The following is a 17,452-nucleotide window of genomic DNA, read 5'->3' on the forward strand; positions in this document are numbered from 1 at the left end:
TTAGGGCTTTAATTTTCACTGCTTACTTTTGCATTTGTATTTTTAAATAACTTTTTTTACTTTGATTGAATGCATATTCATTTTTGATTTTAAAAATAAAGACATTAAGAATAGTTAGATTATCGGGTATGTATCTACAGTCATGTATTTAGTTTGTGGTGAATGTTTTATCCCAGTGTTGGGGTAGTGTGGAGTAAGGAGTTAAAGGATACAGAAATTACTGCGTGATTATCTTTAAATAAACAGTTGAACTCTTTATGTCACATTATATGCCAGAATGAATAAAATATACAATGAATAAAATAAAAATGAAATTAAACAAAGCAAAAAAAAACCCTTCAACAGTAAGTAGTGAATTAACTAACAGTGTTGTAATAATTCTGCATATCAAATCATCTACAGTTCCTCAGGAATTAGAGAGAAAACAAGTAATTTCTTCTATACATAGGAGGAGTTATTTCAAAAAGCCTAAAAGCCAAGGAAAGAAGTTGCCTAGGAATATGACCCCTTCACAGAGTAAATACAGATGACCCAGTGGTCCGATGCGAGCATCTTCAGTCTCTGTCAAGAGACCCAGTGAAACCCACGTGGGACTGTTTTCTGCCTGCCCTAATGTCAGGTTAAACCCCTTGGTTTTGGGAAATTTTATTGTAGAGAGGCCGAGAAAGGAGAAGTCAGAGCAGGAGCACAAATACGACTATTATGTCTGTAGAGGACACTGTAACACGTCTGCCTTAAGAAGAATTGTGTTTAAAAGCTGCACAGTGTGATTGCAGCTTTTTAATTTGGGAGAGATCACTGATGAATTCTTGATAAGAGATCACTTAAAATAATATGGCTTTATCTGAAATTTTATTTCAGTATATTAGAAAATATATTTTTGATTTTGTTTTTTCTTTATGTTTAGCCAGAACCACCAAAGAAGCCATCTAATTGGAGAAGAAAGCATGAGGAATTCATTGCCACCATAAGAGCAGCAAAAGGCCTTGATCAGGCACTTAAAGAGGGTGGCAAACTTCCTCCTCCTCCTCCGCCTTCCTATGACCCTGGTATGTGGAGTGTTGCTGACAGGGATGTTCATGTGGGCACTGAATGATAGAATTTGTATTTCCAGTTGATACAAAATAATTTTTATGTTGAAACCAAATGACATAGAATCTTGAAATACTATGGTGTCAAATAATGGTGATAATCCAAGCATCTAGATATAAAGATCTATCCTTACAGCGCAATAAATACAAACATTACTTTTTATCACTATGCTTTTGTTTAAACATAGCTTTATGTCTGAAAACTTTGGTATCTTGCCTGAAAAGAAAGTTATATTTTTAAAATATATAATTAATCCAGAACCTGTGGTATAGACCAATTACCTAAATTATGTTTTAAAAATAATATATTGATACAGTTTCTACTGGGAAACTATCAGTTGTGCCGTTAATTATTATCAAGGTAAACATTGTAAGAAAACTGTGAGTTATTGAGATAGACTTAAAGTAGTAGAATTTACATCTTATTGCTGGGTATTATAGCATTGTCAACAGGATGTCATTTTAACATAAACAGCCATATTAAAACTGACTTGGTTGTCTGGACTGGAGTTTACTTCCTAGCAAAGAGGATGTTCTTCAGCAAACCTGGATTTTATTCTAGAGGAGACATTTGCCAGCTATTTCAGTGAAAGGCTCAGTTGTAGTTAGGTATTGAATATCGCTAAGGCTACTGAGAACTACTTAGCTTTTTCTTGTTATAAGCCGTGGATAATATCTAAATGAATCAGTAGAATTATATTTACAAAAGATCAAACTTTTTTTTTTTTTTCAAAATCAGGCAATAGGCAGGCCAGATTACGCTTACATGCTATAACCGGCCAACTGCAGAAGTATTAATGATGCTGTGCATTTCTGGAACAATCCAGCTGGGCTACCTGGAACCCTTCCTAGCTGACATTTATTTCCTGTAGCGTTGAGCTCCCTGCTTTAGAGACATTTCCATACTACCTCTTAGCTTCTGAGTCTTTTCCAGTCCATGTAAGTGATGCAGCAGTGGCGTTCTTCAGGGTAGTCCGCCTGGAAGAATTCTCCCAGTGTTTGAGCAGGACATTCGAATTGTTGCTAATATTTTAGACTGTTCTACAAATAACTGGGAAAAATTTTAAAGTTTGAGTTATGCCAGTGAAACTCTGATTTTTAAATTATCTCTTCCATTTCTTGGGACCTCTTTTTAGAAAATACATTTTTTGGCAGTATTTTACCTATTTTTGATTTTTTGAAAAAGACATTTTAGTTTAATCTGTACATGTATTTATATTGCAATGTGTTTTTATTTAGGTGCCATATAAAGTTCATGTCCATGGTCAAAGAAAACAATGCTTTTTTCTTACTGGTTTTTTCTACTGACAATTTATTTTATTTTTTCTTTCAGTTTAACTTAAATTGATTCAAATGCAGGAGATAGAAAAGGCTTTTAAACTTTTTCTTAACTATGTTTACTAAGTTTAGGGTCAGCCACATTGGCTGTTATATGAGAATGGGAACTGTGCTTATCAGATGGCATTGTTTATATTGTTTATTCATAAAAGCTTTTACTGTCCACTACGGTGTTGTGTTACTAACTTCTCTCTCCTTTGATGTGCTTTAGATTACATTCAGTGTCCATATTGCCAGAGAAGGTTCAATGAAAATGCAGCAGACAGACATATCAACTTTTGTAAAGAACAGGCGGCGCGCATTAGTAATAAGGGCAAATTTTCTGCTGAAGCCAAAGGAAAGCCAGCGTCTCGGCCACAGGTGAATGCATGAGTTCAATTATTTCTAAAAACTAGTGAGAATGTGCCTCTTTGAGATTCATAGTTTTATGTTTATAATCTATAACACTAAACTACAGTTTTCCCATCAGCTAAAATGGATGTTGCTAAGGGCTTTGATATATAATTTGAATTACTTGAGAGAAAAATTAGCACAGATTAATTTATTAAGATATTTCATTTAGTAGGGGCTTCATTCCTTTCTCTAGGATTGCTGTAATTGCATTTTATTGGCCCTTTTTATTCAATTTAAAATATATTCTAATTTTTAATCATAGTTCATTTTAAGTGAATCATTTATTGGCAGATAATTATAGTATTCTAGATATATTTTGTTTATTTTAATTCTGTTTTGGTTCAAGAATGTATTTGCCAAAGTTTTTACGCTATTAAAATGTGTTCTGTTGTTCTGTATGTGGTCTTATGGTATTTGCTGCATGGCATCTGGAGTGAAATGTTTGTTCTATATTGTGTGTTGGATTTATAAATGCCAGGCCAACTGGCTGATTCCTATTGGCATTTCTTTTGATTCTCACACCAGTGATAGGAGATTTGCTAAAATATTTAGCTTTGATTATAGTATTTTCTATTTTTCATGTTAATTTTGCCACTTGTATATCACATATATGGAAATTTTTTAGATTGTAGTAATGTCTGCAGTTATAATCCATGATATCTAATGCCCTACTTATTGGTCCTTTAAAGTATATTTTTTCTGGTGATTTTTTTTGAAGTATATTTTATCTCATAAAAAATTAGTTATTTCTACTTACGATTCTTGGTTTTGCTCACATGTTTTCTTTCTTTTCTCTATCTTAAATATGTTTTTTCTAGTCTTTTTACTAGACTACAAATAGTTCTTTGTTTGTTTGTTTGTTTGTTTGCTTTAATTTGTCTGGCAAGCACCCTGGGTCGTTTGTTTGGACATATACTTGAACTTGAAATGAAATGTAATTATTCTTATACATTGTTTGAGGTCTTTTATGCTTCTGCCTTCAGTTTTCTTTGTATATACAAACACATGTACATTATTCCTCTGCCTTATTCTTTTTACTAAGTGAAAAGCCAGGCTTTGTTTTTGTTGCTTTTCTAACTCTTTGTCACTGTCTGTCTGGAAACATTTTGAATTAAATTAAGTGATGTCAGTTCAGCTGAATAACTTTTCTTTATTCATCTGATTGGTGTGCTGGCAAGTATGTGTTGCAACCTCAAATCGGTTGAAATGATGTTTTTTTCCTCACCTAATCTAAAATTTATAGCTTTTAAAATAGTTTTCAAATAATTGTGAATTTTGTGTTTCCTGAGACATTTACAGTTTTTATAGAAGAGTTACTTAAACATTTTTGTAAAAGTAATCTTGTTTTGATTTCTGTATTAGAATACTTTATTTTATAAATGTGAACATGTGATTCAGTATTACTAAATTGATGCAGAATGCTGCATACATGTCATCACCATCTATCTCTGTAGCCTTTTCTTATAAAACAAAAAGTCTGTCATTAGGTCTTCTGTGATGTTGAATTACTTGCTAAGTTTGCATTCCGTGATAACAAAATGATGTTGATAATTTTTTTTTAATTTTCATTATTTTAGTATAAACCATCTCCACTTAAAAAATCAAATTCTCCTGGAACTGCAGCATCTTCCCGACTCCCACAGCCAAGTACTGCTAGCAAAGCTGTTGTAGGTAATGAGCTCCGCACGGGAACTAAACAAACAGAAGGAAAGCATGTTAGCTGATGAGGAAATGGCAGTAGCTCTTTCTGAGTAAAACTGAGTAGTGCTGCCTAACTTCCCCAGCCCGGTTCTTCTCTTGATTACTTGAAAGGCCACAGTGTTTTCATGCATTTCTTATACCTGAACTTGACAGCTGTTCTGAGAAGACAAGTCCTAAGGGCTTGAAGAAGATAACCCTGAAGTGGGATGTTGTTCACCCATGACGAGATAACATACTCCTCATTAGTAGTTGTAAATTATGTAGAACTAGGCAGAGTGTTGATAAAGAACTGCTTTCCTTGTTAGAGGCTCTGTTTTGTATGACTTTGCCTTGAGACTTGTTAAAACTGTTGCCTTTTTTTATTATAAGGTGTGCCTTCGGGTAAAGCATCTTCAGTTAACAGTTCTTTGGGAAACAAACTCCAGACCTTATCTCCTTCTCATAAAGCAATAGCAGCCCCTCAGGCAGGGTAAGTCCATGCTGAGTGTGTTATTGTTGTATATATTTTAATCACATCACTGTTCTGTTTGTCCTTATTTTTTCTAAGTGTGTGTGTTTTCTTCAGCGCATTGCTGGAAAGGAGATAAATCAGTGATGATGTGGAGCAATCTCAGTTTATTGTTTCAGAGAATATAGTATGTTCTCATCAAGACCCTTAAAGTGCGTGCATGTGAGTCTGTCTTTGTCTGTGTGTTCATGTGTATGTGTGTGTCCGTATGTGTGTGTTTGTGTGTATATGTGTGTGTTCATGTGTTCGTGTGTGTGCATGTGTGTATGTGTGTTTGTATGTGTGTTCATGTGTGTGCGTGTGTGTCTGTGTATGTGTGTTTGTATGTGTGTTCATGTGTGTGCATGTGTGTCTGTGTGTTTGTATGTGTGTGTTCGTGTGCGTATTTGTGTGTGTGTGTGTGTCCGTGTGTGTTTGAGTGAACAGCTTTATTTTGGGGCATCTAAGAAGCAATGTAAAGTATAAAGGTTTAGTAGCAGCTGTAATATGTCGAGCACTATTTATCAGCCATTGTGCTGCACAGTGTGCATAGGATTTAGTTAAGTCTCCTTTGTCATGGAGTAACTCAGAGAATAAGACTTGTTTAAAACTATTTAGGAAAAGCCAGGATCTGACTGAAATCTCCCTAACTAGAAAACAGTCGAGTGTTTTTATTATAATGTATGAAAATCAATGAAATGTTTAGTTTTGATAGAATAATATGTATAGAAATATATTTGGCAAATATATATATAAATGCATTTTCATGATTTTTGCTATGAGAAAATATAGGAAACAGCATTCAAAATGGAATTTTCTGTAGTATACTTACATTGTATGAAGTGTAATATAATGGAACTAAAATATGTTTAGACAAAGTGGCAATGTCTATCATTTTATACATATGGCTTTTAGTAAAATAGCTTTTACCTTCATTGTAATGTTGGAAACTTTGTAGATAACATTAGTTTATTATCGAAACACTTACTTTCATGGCTTTCCTTTCCTCTGTTAATGAATCACACGGCTAAGGGATTACCACAAAATACAGTTCTTGTCTTTCTTTACATGTGCGGTTGCTTACAGAAACACAACTTACTTTATTTTCAAATATACTCAAAGTCACGTATTATCATGAAGAAAATTTACAGAGAAATAATTGTCAATTGTCATTACCTATTTTTTTTCTCACTCAATTCAGACAGCATAGGAAATCCAAGATATACAAAGACTTCGAGTTTGGGGAGATGAGTCAGTGGGTAAAACATCTGCCATGTTAATATGAGTATCTGAATTCCATTCCCAGAACCCATGTAAGACACAGACATTGTGATGCCCATTACTGTAACAATCATTCTGCCAGGGATATGGGGGGCAGAGCCAGATGCTCATGGACCAGCTAGCCTGATATACATAGCAGCAAACAAGAGACTTGGGGCAAAAAGCAGAGGTGAGGACCAGTTCCTCTTACCTTTACATGTGCAGCATGGCACATGTGTGCTTACACTTAGACACACCAGTATGTATACATATACACACAAAGATCACATACCCACATAGTATAACTCATTGGTGGGACAGTTGCCTAGCATGTGCAAAGCATTGCGTTCAATTCCCAACATGATCAAGAAGAATACAAATAATGAAGACTACATAATAGAAAACAAAAACAAATACCAGCTAACAAAATACTAACAACGTACAATAAATTGTCTTCTTATTTCATCTTCTGTTGGTTAACAAAACAATTCTAATTTCTTTTTGTCTTCTCAATTGGTGAACTCATTAAATAATAATATATAGACATTTACCATAGCAAAGAGAATTGTTTTTACTTGGGTTGTAGTCTTTTTAGTGTGTTTTGGTTAAAGCTTAGAAAGCAATATTTTTCAATACTTCTGTTATATTGTTGGTTTTCTCTTTGGTCATATTAAGTTATATTTTAAATGTTTTAAGTAGGCTGTGGACATGAAGCTGGCTGGTAGAATTTTTCAAAAAGAATTTTGGGACTGGGAAACTGGTTCAGTGGTTAAAAAACATGCTATACAAGCATGAGGTCTAGAGTTCTGATCCCCAGAAGCCATACAGCACTGAGTGGGCATAGCAATCTGCTGTGATGCTCCAGCCCTGGAGGTGACGTCTCAGTTCCCAGATTAAGCTGACAGGACTAACCTTACCAATAGCTCTGGGTTTGATTTTGAGTCCCTGCATCAGCCAATACGGTGGAAGGACAGTTAAGGATGATTCCTGTTACCAACTTCTATCCTCCATGTGCTTGTTCACACCATACACACCCACAGACAGACACACATGCACCCATACATCCTGTACACACATCATGGACGCCATACACACACAGAGACAGAAACATACACACCCATACATGCTGTACACACACCATCACATACACCCACAGACAGACACCCACACTCACAAACAGACGGAAATGTACCCATACATTTGTACACACATGCATGGACACTGTACACATCCACAGATAGACACATACACACCCACACATGCTGTTCACACACACATGCATACATCATATACACCCACACCCACCGACAGACAGGCACACACACCCACAAACAGATACAAATGTACCCATACATTTGTACACATGCATGGACACTGTACACACCCACACATGCTGTACACACACATGCATACATCATATACACCCACAGACAGACACATACACACCCACACATGCTGTACACACACATGCATACATCATATACACCCACACCCACCCACAGACAGACACATGCACCCATACATCCTGTACACACATGTATACATCATATAAACCCACAGAGAGACACATCCACATCCACACATGCTGTACACACACATGGATACATCATATACACCCACAGACAGACACATGTTATAGGAGGCTGCTAGTTAATTTCCCTACCGCCATCAGCTCAGACCCAAAGTAACCACAAGATGCTGTTTTAATTAAATCACTGCTTAACCCATTAGCTGTAGATTCTTATTGGCTAACTTTTAAATCTGAATTTAACTCACTTCTATTAATCTATGTATTGCCACGAGGCTGTGGCTTATGGGCAAATGTCTGTCTCTGGTGGCTCCATGGCTTCTCTCTGCCTCCACCTCCTTTCTCTCAGCATTCAGTTTAGATTTCCCCACCTAGCTCTGTTCTACCCTATCACAGGCACAAAACAGCTTCTTTTTTAACCAGTGGTATTCACAGCATACAGAGGGGAATCCTACATCATGCACCCACACATGTTGAAAAATAATCAGACAAAAGCTTGAACATACACATGCAAACACCACACAAGAGAGAAAGAAGATCAGCAACAGAAAGCGCACAAGAGTGGGTGAGTGAGCACACTGCTCATGGAGTCAGCAAACCAGGCTCTTGCATTCTACTGTGCCACTAGGTCGGTATGTAGCAATATCTCTCTGACATTGCTTTGTGACTGTGAATAGACTTTGATTCCTGTTGTAAAAAAAACCTGAACAACGTTTATATGAACCTAAGAGAAAAATGGTTTTACCAACAGGCAGAGATTTTGAACAAATACTTTTATATGTATTGTATTGCTTATTGTGCCATGAAAATTGAACACCTTGGTTGTCCCATATCTTATTAAATTGGCAGTCATGTGTGTTCAGATTCTAATTATCTATATAGAAGTTCCTTCTACTTGAAGAGAAATTACTTTTTACTTCGGGTCAATAAATTTACTGTAATAGTTTGAGTATTTTTATTGAGCATATTCCTGTTATGTATCAGAACCACTCAACAGCTGTCTATTTAGCACCAGCCACCATTTCTGTTTTAGAATCTTTGAAGCAGTAATGCATTTGTTTCCTTTGCTAAATTGTAAACACCATGAGGGCAGAATCAACATGAAAAAACCATCCTAACTAAATTCCTGATATTTTTAGGGGTTGACTGATAAAAATAATGGATTGATATATTAATCAACTATGAACTTGTTGGCTTATTCTAGAGTAGTGGTCCTGGTGTACACCTCATAGTAGATGGTGTAAAATGTAGCTACGGAGTACATGTAAGGAATATTTGTGAGTGCAGGTGGACGTGTGTACACAGATGTGTGTACATGATTGTGTGTAGGCCTGAGGTCAGTATTGATTACTATTATCTCATTTTTTGAAACAGGGATTGATGTGGGATTTCCCTCTGTATGCTGCGATTACTGTTGGTTAATAAAAAAAACTGTCTTATGCTTGTGATATGGTAGAGTAGAGCTAGGCAGGGAAAACTAAACTGACTGCTGGGAGAAAGAAGGTGGAGTCAGAAGCCATGGAGCCGCCAACAGAGACAGACATGCTAAAATTTCACCAGTAAGTCACTGCCTTATGGTGATACACAGATTCAGATGTAAAAGTTAGCCAATAAGAAGCTAGAGCTAATGGGCCAACCAGTGATTTAATTAATAAAATTTCTGCATGGTTATTTTGGGAGTCTAGGAAGCTTCGAAACAAGCAGTTTCCCACTACAAGGGTCAGTCATTGAATTCTGCCAGCATGCTGCCCTGAGCCAGAGGGATTCTCCCATCATCACCCAGTACAGGTGTGCACAGTGATGCTCAGCATTTTATAGGGTGTCTGAGAATTCGAACCCATGTACTCTTGCTTGTGCAGCAAGCAGTTTATTGACTGAGCCATCTCCCTAGCTCTAGAGAACACCATTTAATAAAAACTTGAATTTGATTTTAATATTTTGTTAAATTAGTAAGAAACAAATGCCTCTAGTTTTTATGATCATAGTGTGTTCCTATAAAAAAATTTTTTTGCATTTATTCACTTTGTATGTGCATGTGCATACAAAGGCATGCGTGTTAGTGGGAAATAGGTGTTACTTTTTGTTCACCATGTACATCCTGGGGATTGAGCTCAGGTCATCAGGCTTATCAAGAAATACCTTTCTTTGCTGAGCCTTCTTGCCAACCCAGAAACCTCTTTCTTCTGGTGTATATGAACAAACCTAGCTTGTTATGTGAATTAGAAATGATTAATGATTGCTGCTATTGTATTAGGGTGATTTCTGTATTGTGGAATTGGTATATGAAATTATCTATGATGGATTAGAATTTATATCAATGTGTATATACATATACATGCATACATACATACATACATACATCATTCTAGAGCATTGAATGTCACAGAATATCCCAACTGCAGAGATCCACAAAATAACAAATACGACTTGGTAAATTTTTCCAGTATGATTCCTGAGACCATCTCTTGATTATGCAATAATCGGTGCCATTTTCTGCAGCTAAGGACTCAGCAGAAGCAGGGAGGTTTATTTCTCAGTGGACTTATTTTTATATCAGCAAGAAGCAAGGAACTTTTTTGAAGTTGAAATTTGCTTCATCAGGAATAGGTTGAGATAATTGCCAAATATTTCCTCAAGTGACCAGTTATGAATCCTTTAAAAATTCAAAAAACCCTGTATGAGATCCTGATAAACTATTGACATTTATATATTTTAGTTTGTCAGTAGGAGATTGTAGCAGAACATAGGCTTGACTTTAGTCCCAACCACATTTACTAATATTTAGTCTAAGAAGTATTTGAATTTTGTGTCTATCTAAAACAATCATTTTTATGGCCACCATATAAATTTTTATGTAGTGGGTTGAATTTGTAGCTGACATGCAGAAATCATCTCTGGGGCCCTCCTTTCAGTTAGGTTTTCCCATTGGAAACATTCTCAGCACTCCTGTGCATAACCAACAGGAAACAGTTACCTTAGATCACTGCCATAGGCTTTTATTCAATTCTGTGTATCTCTTTTTTCTCTGTTGATTTATATGCAAGATTTAAATACTTGTTACCATAATTAAAAAATCTGTTTTTATTTAAAATATACTTAAATTTGTGTGTTTTGTATGTAGTACAGAGGGTTAAATCCAGGACCTTCAGTTTGCTAAGCTAAAGTTTTCTACAAATCTAAGTTTAGTAACTCTTTCTCTGTGACAGATTTCAGTCCTTATTCACAAGTCAGACGCCTTCTTAAAGGCAGTGTCTGTGACAGTATTGTTTTGATAATTCTTAACATTTACCAATTCAAAGCACAAACATAACCAGTTAGAATTTGAAGTCATTGGACTTCAAATTGGATTGTTTCATAATCCTATAAATTAAGGATAAATTTTAATGTCAAAGATTTGCAGAAATTATGTTTAAGACATCTGCTGAGAGTTGTTTGAAATGTATGTACCACTACGTGCATTTACCATCAACTTTGCTACATAGACAGAGACCATCAAATGACTTTAATGTTGCTCCTGAGAGACCCTTAGGTTCTAGAAAGATGAATATATCCTTCCTGGATACTAATCTCTTTAAGAACACATATATCAGCTCTTTGGTTTTCTACTCTGTTCTCTCAGATTAGCAGTGTCTGACAATATCATGTGTCTTTAGGGCTTACTGCATGAAATGAGTTAAAAACATTAATGAGAGAGCAGGTATCTCTAAGGAATATATGTGAGGCAGAATCTCACTGTTGTTTTGACTGGCTTAGAATTTACAGTAAAGACTAGGCTGGGCCGAAACTCAGTTATCCTCCTGCCTCTGCTTCTGAAGTACTGGAATTAAAGGCTTGCACTTCTACACCTAGTTCAAGAATATCTTTAATATTAAATATGGCATGTTTCTTACTACCAATTTGAGATAATTTTTCTAATTTGCAAATTTTCCTGTTCTCTCCCATGAATGGTTGTTTAGTGGTGATAGTATACCATTTGACCACATAGACAATGAAGTATTGTACAAACCTGCAGTTAGCATTAGCATCCGCTAGATGGAGATATTGTACACATTAGGTTTAAAAAGGTTCACAATGGTGTGATTGCACGTTTTACCTGTGATATTTAGATTGACCATGTCTTTTAAAATATAGATCGTGTTTTGCCTTTTCACTACATATATTCCAGGAATAAACTTATTCCTTATTGGAAAGTAAGATAAGATAAATATATAAGGATTCCATATACAATTATATCTTTCAGACAGAAGGGCAATCATAAAGTAAAATAATAGAAGAAAGGTTCTTCCATTTCAGGGAAAATGAAAATTATGTTATTTGTGAACAGCCCCTACTTCACGTCTAGCTTCACATATTCCATTGCTTCCTAATTTATTCCCTTTTCTTGATAAATGTGTAACTAACACCACATGGAAACTGGCAAGGTGGCCTAAATGGTCAAGGCGCACCGGTCTAATGATGGGCACTTTATGAATCAGAAGTGTAGGACATGTGCTTTTGTCCTGGTAGTTAGTTGTTTAAGAAAAGTGTGTGGATTTCTAGTGAACAAGAGTGTCTTTATCTGAAGAAAAGTAATCCTTATGTCTACATAATTCTTTAGAGGCAAGCAACCAGTAGCAATCTCCTTATGGGTACACCTTTATATATTTTAATAGTAAGATGGACAAGTTAGGCCCTCCTCTTCGAACTGGAAGACATGTGCAAAGGTTGTATGACAGTGATACAAAGTCAGACAGTGCCTTCAAAAGACATGAGTTATTACCCGTTTACAAGTAAGTATTTATAATGCAGTTGGTTGGTCTTTATCAGATATTTCTTACAGGCTCTATATTATAGACTATTGTAATTTTTAACCTGTGTGAAAGTAATCTTAATCTTTTTAAGCCATTTTAGTGCTAAATTTCTTTACAAGTCATAAAATATTTTTGGTTTTCTGTTCAAATTAACACCATCATGCCTTTTATTCTGCTTAATGTTAATTTTAGAAGATGTTGTAGCAGTTACCTTCAATAATTATTTCTGTGAATGTTAAATATTTTAGGAGTAGTAGCCTTATAAAGAAATATGTAGGGCAAGTTACATAGTCGAGCAGATGATGAGCTATAGCCAGAGGAACAATCAAGTGATTCCCAGGCCTCTCTTAGTTGTTTACAAATGGCACATGAGGAGGCATGACAGTGCTGGATACACACCTGTCTCTGGCCTGCTCGCCATGCAGGCTGACAGTCACAGTCACTCAGGAAACGCCAGGGCATGAGATGTCAGGATTCACACATCTGGGATTCAATATCTATTCATTTTAGTCCTCATTCTTAAATGAGAAATTAGTGTTAACAAATGGATATCTGTTTAAAATTTTAAAATATTAATGAAGTTAACAGTGGATCCCACTTACTATTCACCATGAATACAGCGATAGATTCCAGCTAGGCATGCGATGAGACAGTTACAGGAGAACATCCTAACATAGCATGGTTGCTTTTAAGTAGTTAGTGATCATTTGTAGAAGACATTGTGTTCTGAGCTTTGAGTTGATGCAGAGATCAGGGGAAATTGTCTAGGAAAAAATGAAGTGTAATTTTATAATTAGTCTATTTTTATTTGTTTGAACAATATATAGAACATTAAGTTCACATATAGACTTAGGGTAAATACTTACCAGATTGTGTCCAGGAAGAAAATGTTTTGAGTATGTGAGCAACATGTTAAGAATTGATCAGCATAGATAGTTCTTTTCAGTCATTTCAGGACAGCTCTTGAGAGTCAGATTTCCTCTCTTAGAAGATATTAGAAAAACAATAGGCGTATAATATCTTAGCGATTTAAGTTGATAATCTTATATTTTCCCTTAATTTAATCTTTTAAAGTTTGGTCTATTTGCACGTGGTATTCAAGGTATTTTTAGCTGTGTATCTTAGATGCATTATGTGAGGGTAATAATATGCAAAAAAGAAACTATGCTTCCTATTTGAATGACACTCTGGCATTCTTTTTAATGTAGAGATCAGCATAGAAAGGCCCGATTCCAGCTCTCCTTTATGAAAGTGGACTAGAGTAGCCTCACAGATAGACTAGGGGAGCCGCTCGCTTATCTCGTCAGTGCAGCAGAGCCTTTGTTTGCTTTGGAGAAGTGGCTACTCAGAACAACCGTTCTGAACCGAAGCATTGTGTGTGGTACTGATCTGCCCACATAATGACATTTCAGGTTATACAGTCTCTAAACACGGCATCTCCAAGCTGGGCATGTCGTACAATGTCTAAACCAAAATGTCAACATGGAATGGAATGATACCTTCATACCTAAGTGTTTAGAGAATAGTTAATAGTTAATACATGCATGTATTCTGGAAGGAGTTGTTCAATCTATTAGGGAAATTCCCACCTTACCATATACATAAGTAGAGCAGGAAGAATATCAGCCAAAAATTAAGAACTGCTAAAGAATTTGTCAAGGTTTTTTTCCCATTTATATTACAAAATTCTTTTTTTGAAAAATAAACTTAGTCCTTAGAGAGGAGGAGGGGACTGATCCCTAATTGACTCTCTGAATATTCACTTTGCAGTATACTACTAGAGTCCCTTTAGTTACGTTATTCAAGGGCTTTTGCCTCTATTAACCCATTTATAGTATGAAGTTATTTATTAGAATTAAATAAACTTACCTATGCGAAACAGAAATGTATTTAGTATGTAATATTTACTATTAAAAGGGAACATGTGGGGCTGGAGAGATGGCTTAGCAGGTTAAGTGCACTGAGTATTCTTCCAGAGGACCTGGGTTCCATTCCCAGTACACACATAGCAGTTTACAACTGTTTATAGCTTCAGTTCCAGAGTCTGACATCCTTATACAGACATACATGCAGGCAAAACACCATGTGCACAAAATAAAAATAAATCATTAAAATTTTTTTCAAAAGTTAACATACAGTGGCTGGCACTATCAATAGTAGTAATAAATTCAACATGCTGGATTATTTATATGAAATTATATATTAAACCTTTCTGTAATATTAAATGATAGATTTACCAATAAGGAAGGTCAAGTTATTATTATCATTACTATCATTAAAAAAGTTGTTTGGTAACAGTGGAGTTTTAACCTAAAATTATGTAAACTCCACATAGCCTCTCCTGTTAATAGTATATAATAATTCCGATGTCAAAAGTTTGAAAATGGAAACACCTTGTATAGATGTTTTCATCTGTGAAGTTGGTGAAATTAAATCTTTATTTTTAATCACTCTAAGAACATTCATAAAAATGAATATTATCATTTAAAGTAGCTAGCAACTTTTCTTATTTTAACTATATCCTATATTTCTACGCTAGCAATAATACTTGTTAATTGTTTGCTTAGGAGTTGTCTGTAAACAGTGTCCATGTTGTGAGCAATTATAAATGAGGCTTTTAAACTATAGTTTTAAAGTGAAATTTTCTACGGGGCATAAGTAGTATGTTATCTGTGTTGTATTTTATGAAGATAATGTCACCCAGTGTATAGTTAATATTGACTAATACTACTTGTTCTCAGATTAAAGATACTACTTGGATTTATTCTTTCATACTTCTCTGCAGCCTGCTTTTCTACTGATAGAAAAAGAAAAATCAAGAAGTATTAATTTTAATACTTTTTCAGCATATCCTCACTTTCTCTCTTCCAGAGCTAACATCAAATCTCGAAATACTACACCTCCTAGCTTGGCAAGAAATTCTGTGGCAGGTGTGCTTACCAACAAAAGAAAAACTTATACTGACAGTTTTGTAGCCAGGTACGTTTAGCTTGTTCATCTCATAATTAGAGTGCAGATTAATGTATGCCGTCAAATTCTATACACAAAATAGGTGATATGCTGTGTGTGCTCTAGATTTTGCTTTGTTGTAGAGCTCAGTATAGCTTTCAAATGGACAAGAAACAATTGAAGCAGAAATACTGTTTTCTTATAGTTTTTCATTGTAAATTCTCAAATACTTCTTGTTCAGTTTTATTGGGTTTATTTAACCTTTTCAGTTTCTTTCTTGCATGTTTAAATCAAGTTCAGTATGAACTGTAGATAGACCTTGTAAATATTGCTATTGTAATTTCCCATATTTTGATATTTAGTCCTATCCTGAAAAGACTTTATACACACACACACACACACACGCATGCACACACGCACACATAGAGAGAGAGATTGACATTGTTGAATGAGAAGATAGAGAATGGAAAAATAAGAATTTAAAGATAAGTTGAAAGTTAGCAAGAGGTTTGTCCATAGGGGATGTGTGAGCGGTTATGAGCTACACACTGTGTTTTGAAATTTGTAGTAGTGAGGGGCCAATGGCTATAGAAATATAGCTCATAGTGTCTATAAAGTAAAAACTACATTGTCTCTGAAAAAGAGTACTTAGTCTAAAGGTCTTAATACCTTTCCTAAGTGCTTCATGAGAAAGGGACTAGGTGACATCATGAATAATTTGAGTAATATTCTTACTGTAAACGTGGGATGAGTTTATAGTGTGATTCACTGAAGGCCAAGGACATGATATCCTGTGATGTACTTCAAAATTGGGATGTGTATGTTGTGAAGTGTGTGTTACCTGCTTTATCTCAAGTGTGTAACATACCAGTTCTCCAGAATTCTGATTTCACTCAGGGATAGGTTCAAATCTTTGATCTTGGGATGATTCCTGAAGCTGAAGGTAGTGAGGTTTTGAGGTCTTTGGTTTAGAAAGTGGGCATTTGTGCATCTGCTCTGGAAAGATCTTTAAGAGTGATGCTTTGCATAACAGGTGCGAATAACAGTGAAACAAGTGAACATGTCCCAGCTAGATTCTTGAATAAATGCTGTTTGTCTCTGCTGGGGTTTTGATGCATATCAGATATCAAAGACATGAGCCTCTGTTTCTCGGAGATCTGAAATTCTGAAGTGTGCCTTTACTATGATACATATATTTGCAGATGTGTATCTCCATGTATTTTGGATCAAGGTTGAAAGTAGGATTATCATTCTCTTATACTTAATAAATTTAAAAAAGTGTATATCTACACTACAGACTTTAATATTATATGTCATATACAGAGAAACGATCAAAAGAGAAAAATTACTAACAAGCAGGAACAGAAACTTTATAGTAAGAAATGTGAAATGTTTTTCCTAAATGATTGATACCTGAGATGAAGCCGGAACCTTTCTCCTCGACTTTTTAATACTTTTATGTCTCAGGTGGTAACAATTTTGGTTGTAACAGACCTAGATTTCTGAGATATTTCTTTCCTTAGAAAAATAACAGACTGCACAGTCTAAAAATTGTTGGTGAAATACCCAGAAATGTGGGATGAAAATGAAAATCTGATATATATAGATCAGATTTCAATTATACATATACATATAAATATATATAAATACATAAAATACCAATTATTAAGTAAGTAACAATTACTACTCATTATATTTTATGAGTAGAGGTTGGTATATTGTTATTATGGCCTTTTCTGAAATAAACAGGAAATATAGTTTTCATAAAAATTCCACTTGAACACATGAGTGTAAATTGCATAGGAATCAGTTTAAAGACCATGAAAAATTTTGACATAGAAAATTTAATACTTTCAATGATATTGAAAAATATGTAAGAAGGTATCTTTCTACAAAATAGAATTTTGTACCAAAA

At 35.0% G+C, this 17,452-nt stretch overlaps 1 protein-coding gene across 3 annotated transcripts in view; it reads left to right on the forward strand.

Annotated features, from left to right (window-relative positions):
• The window catches only part of Zc2hc1a (zinc finger C2HC-type containing 1A), a 39,330-nt gene that overhangs the window by 17,185 nt on the left and 4,693 nt on the right, over positions 1 to 17,452 (forward strand). The window contains exons 4-9 of one of the 3 annotated variants that reach the window (XM_050161713.1): positions 908 to 1,049; positions 2,641 to 2,789; positions 4,400 to 4,493; positions 4,893 to 4,992; positions 12,451 to 12,567; positions 15,460 to 15,567. In XM_050161713.1, coding sequence (XP_050017670.1) covers positions 908 to 1,049; positions 2,641 to 2,789; positions 4,400 to 4,493; positions 4,893 to 4,992; positions 12,451 to 12,567; positions 15,460 to 15,567 — 710 coding nt within the window. The remainder of the gene's footprint in view (positions 1 to 907; positions 1,050 to 2,640; positions 2,790 to 4,399; positions 4,494 to 4,892; positions 4,993 to 12,450; positions 12,568 to 15,459; positions 15,568 to 17,452) is intronic. The other 2 variants (XM_050161711.1, XM_050161712.1) reach the window with 2 other exon arrangements.

The sequence above is a fragment of the Alexandromys fortis genome, unplaced genomic scaffold (assembly GCF_014885135.2).
Source record: "Alexandromys fortis isolate MF-2015 unplaced genomic scaffold, M_Fortis_MF-2015_v1.1 scaffold_74, whole genome shotgun sequence".
NCBI lineage: Eukaryota > Metazoa > Chordata > Mammalia > Rodentia > Cricetidae > Alexandromys > Alexandromys fortis.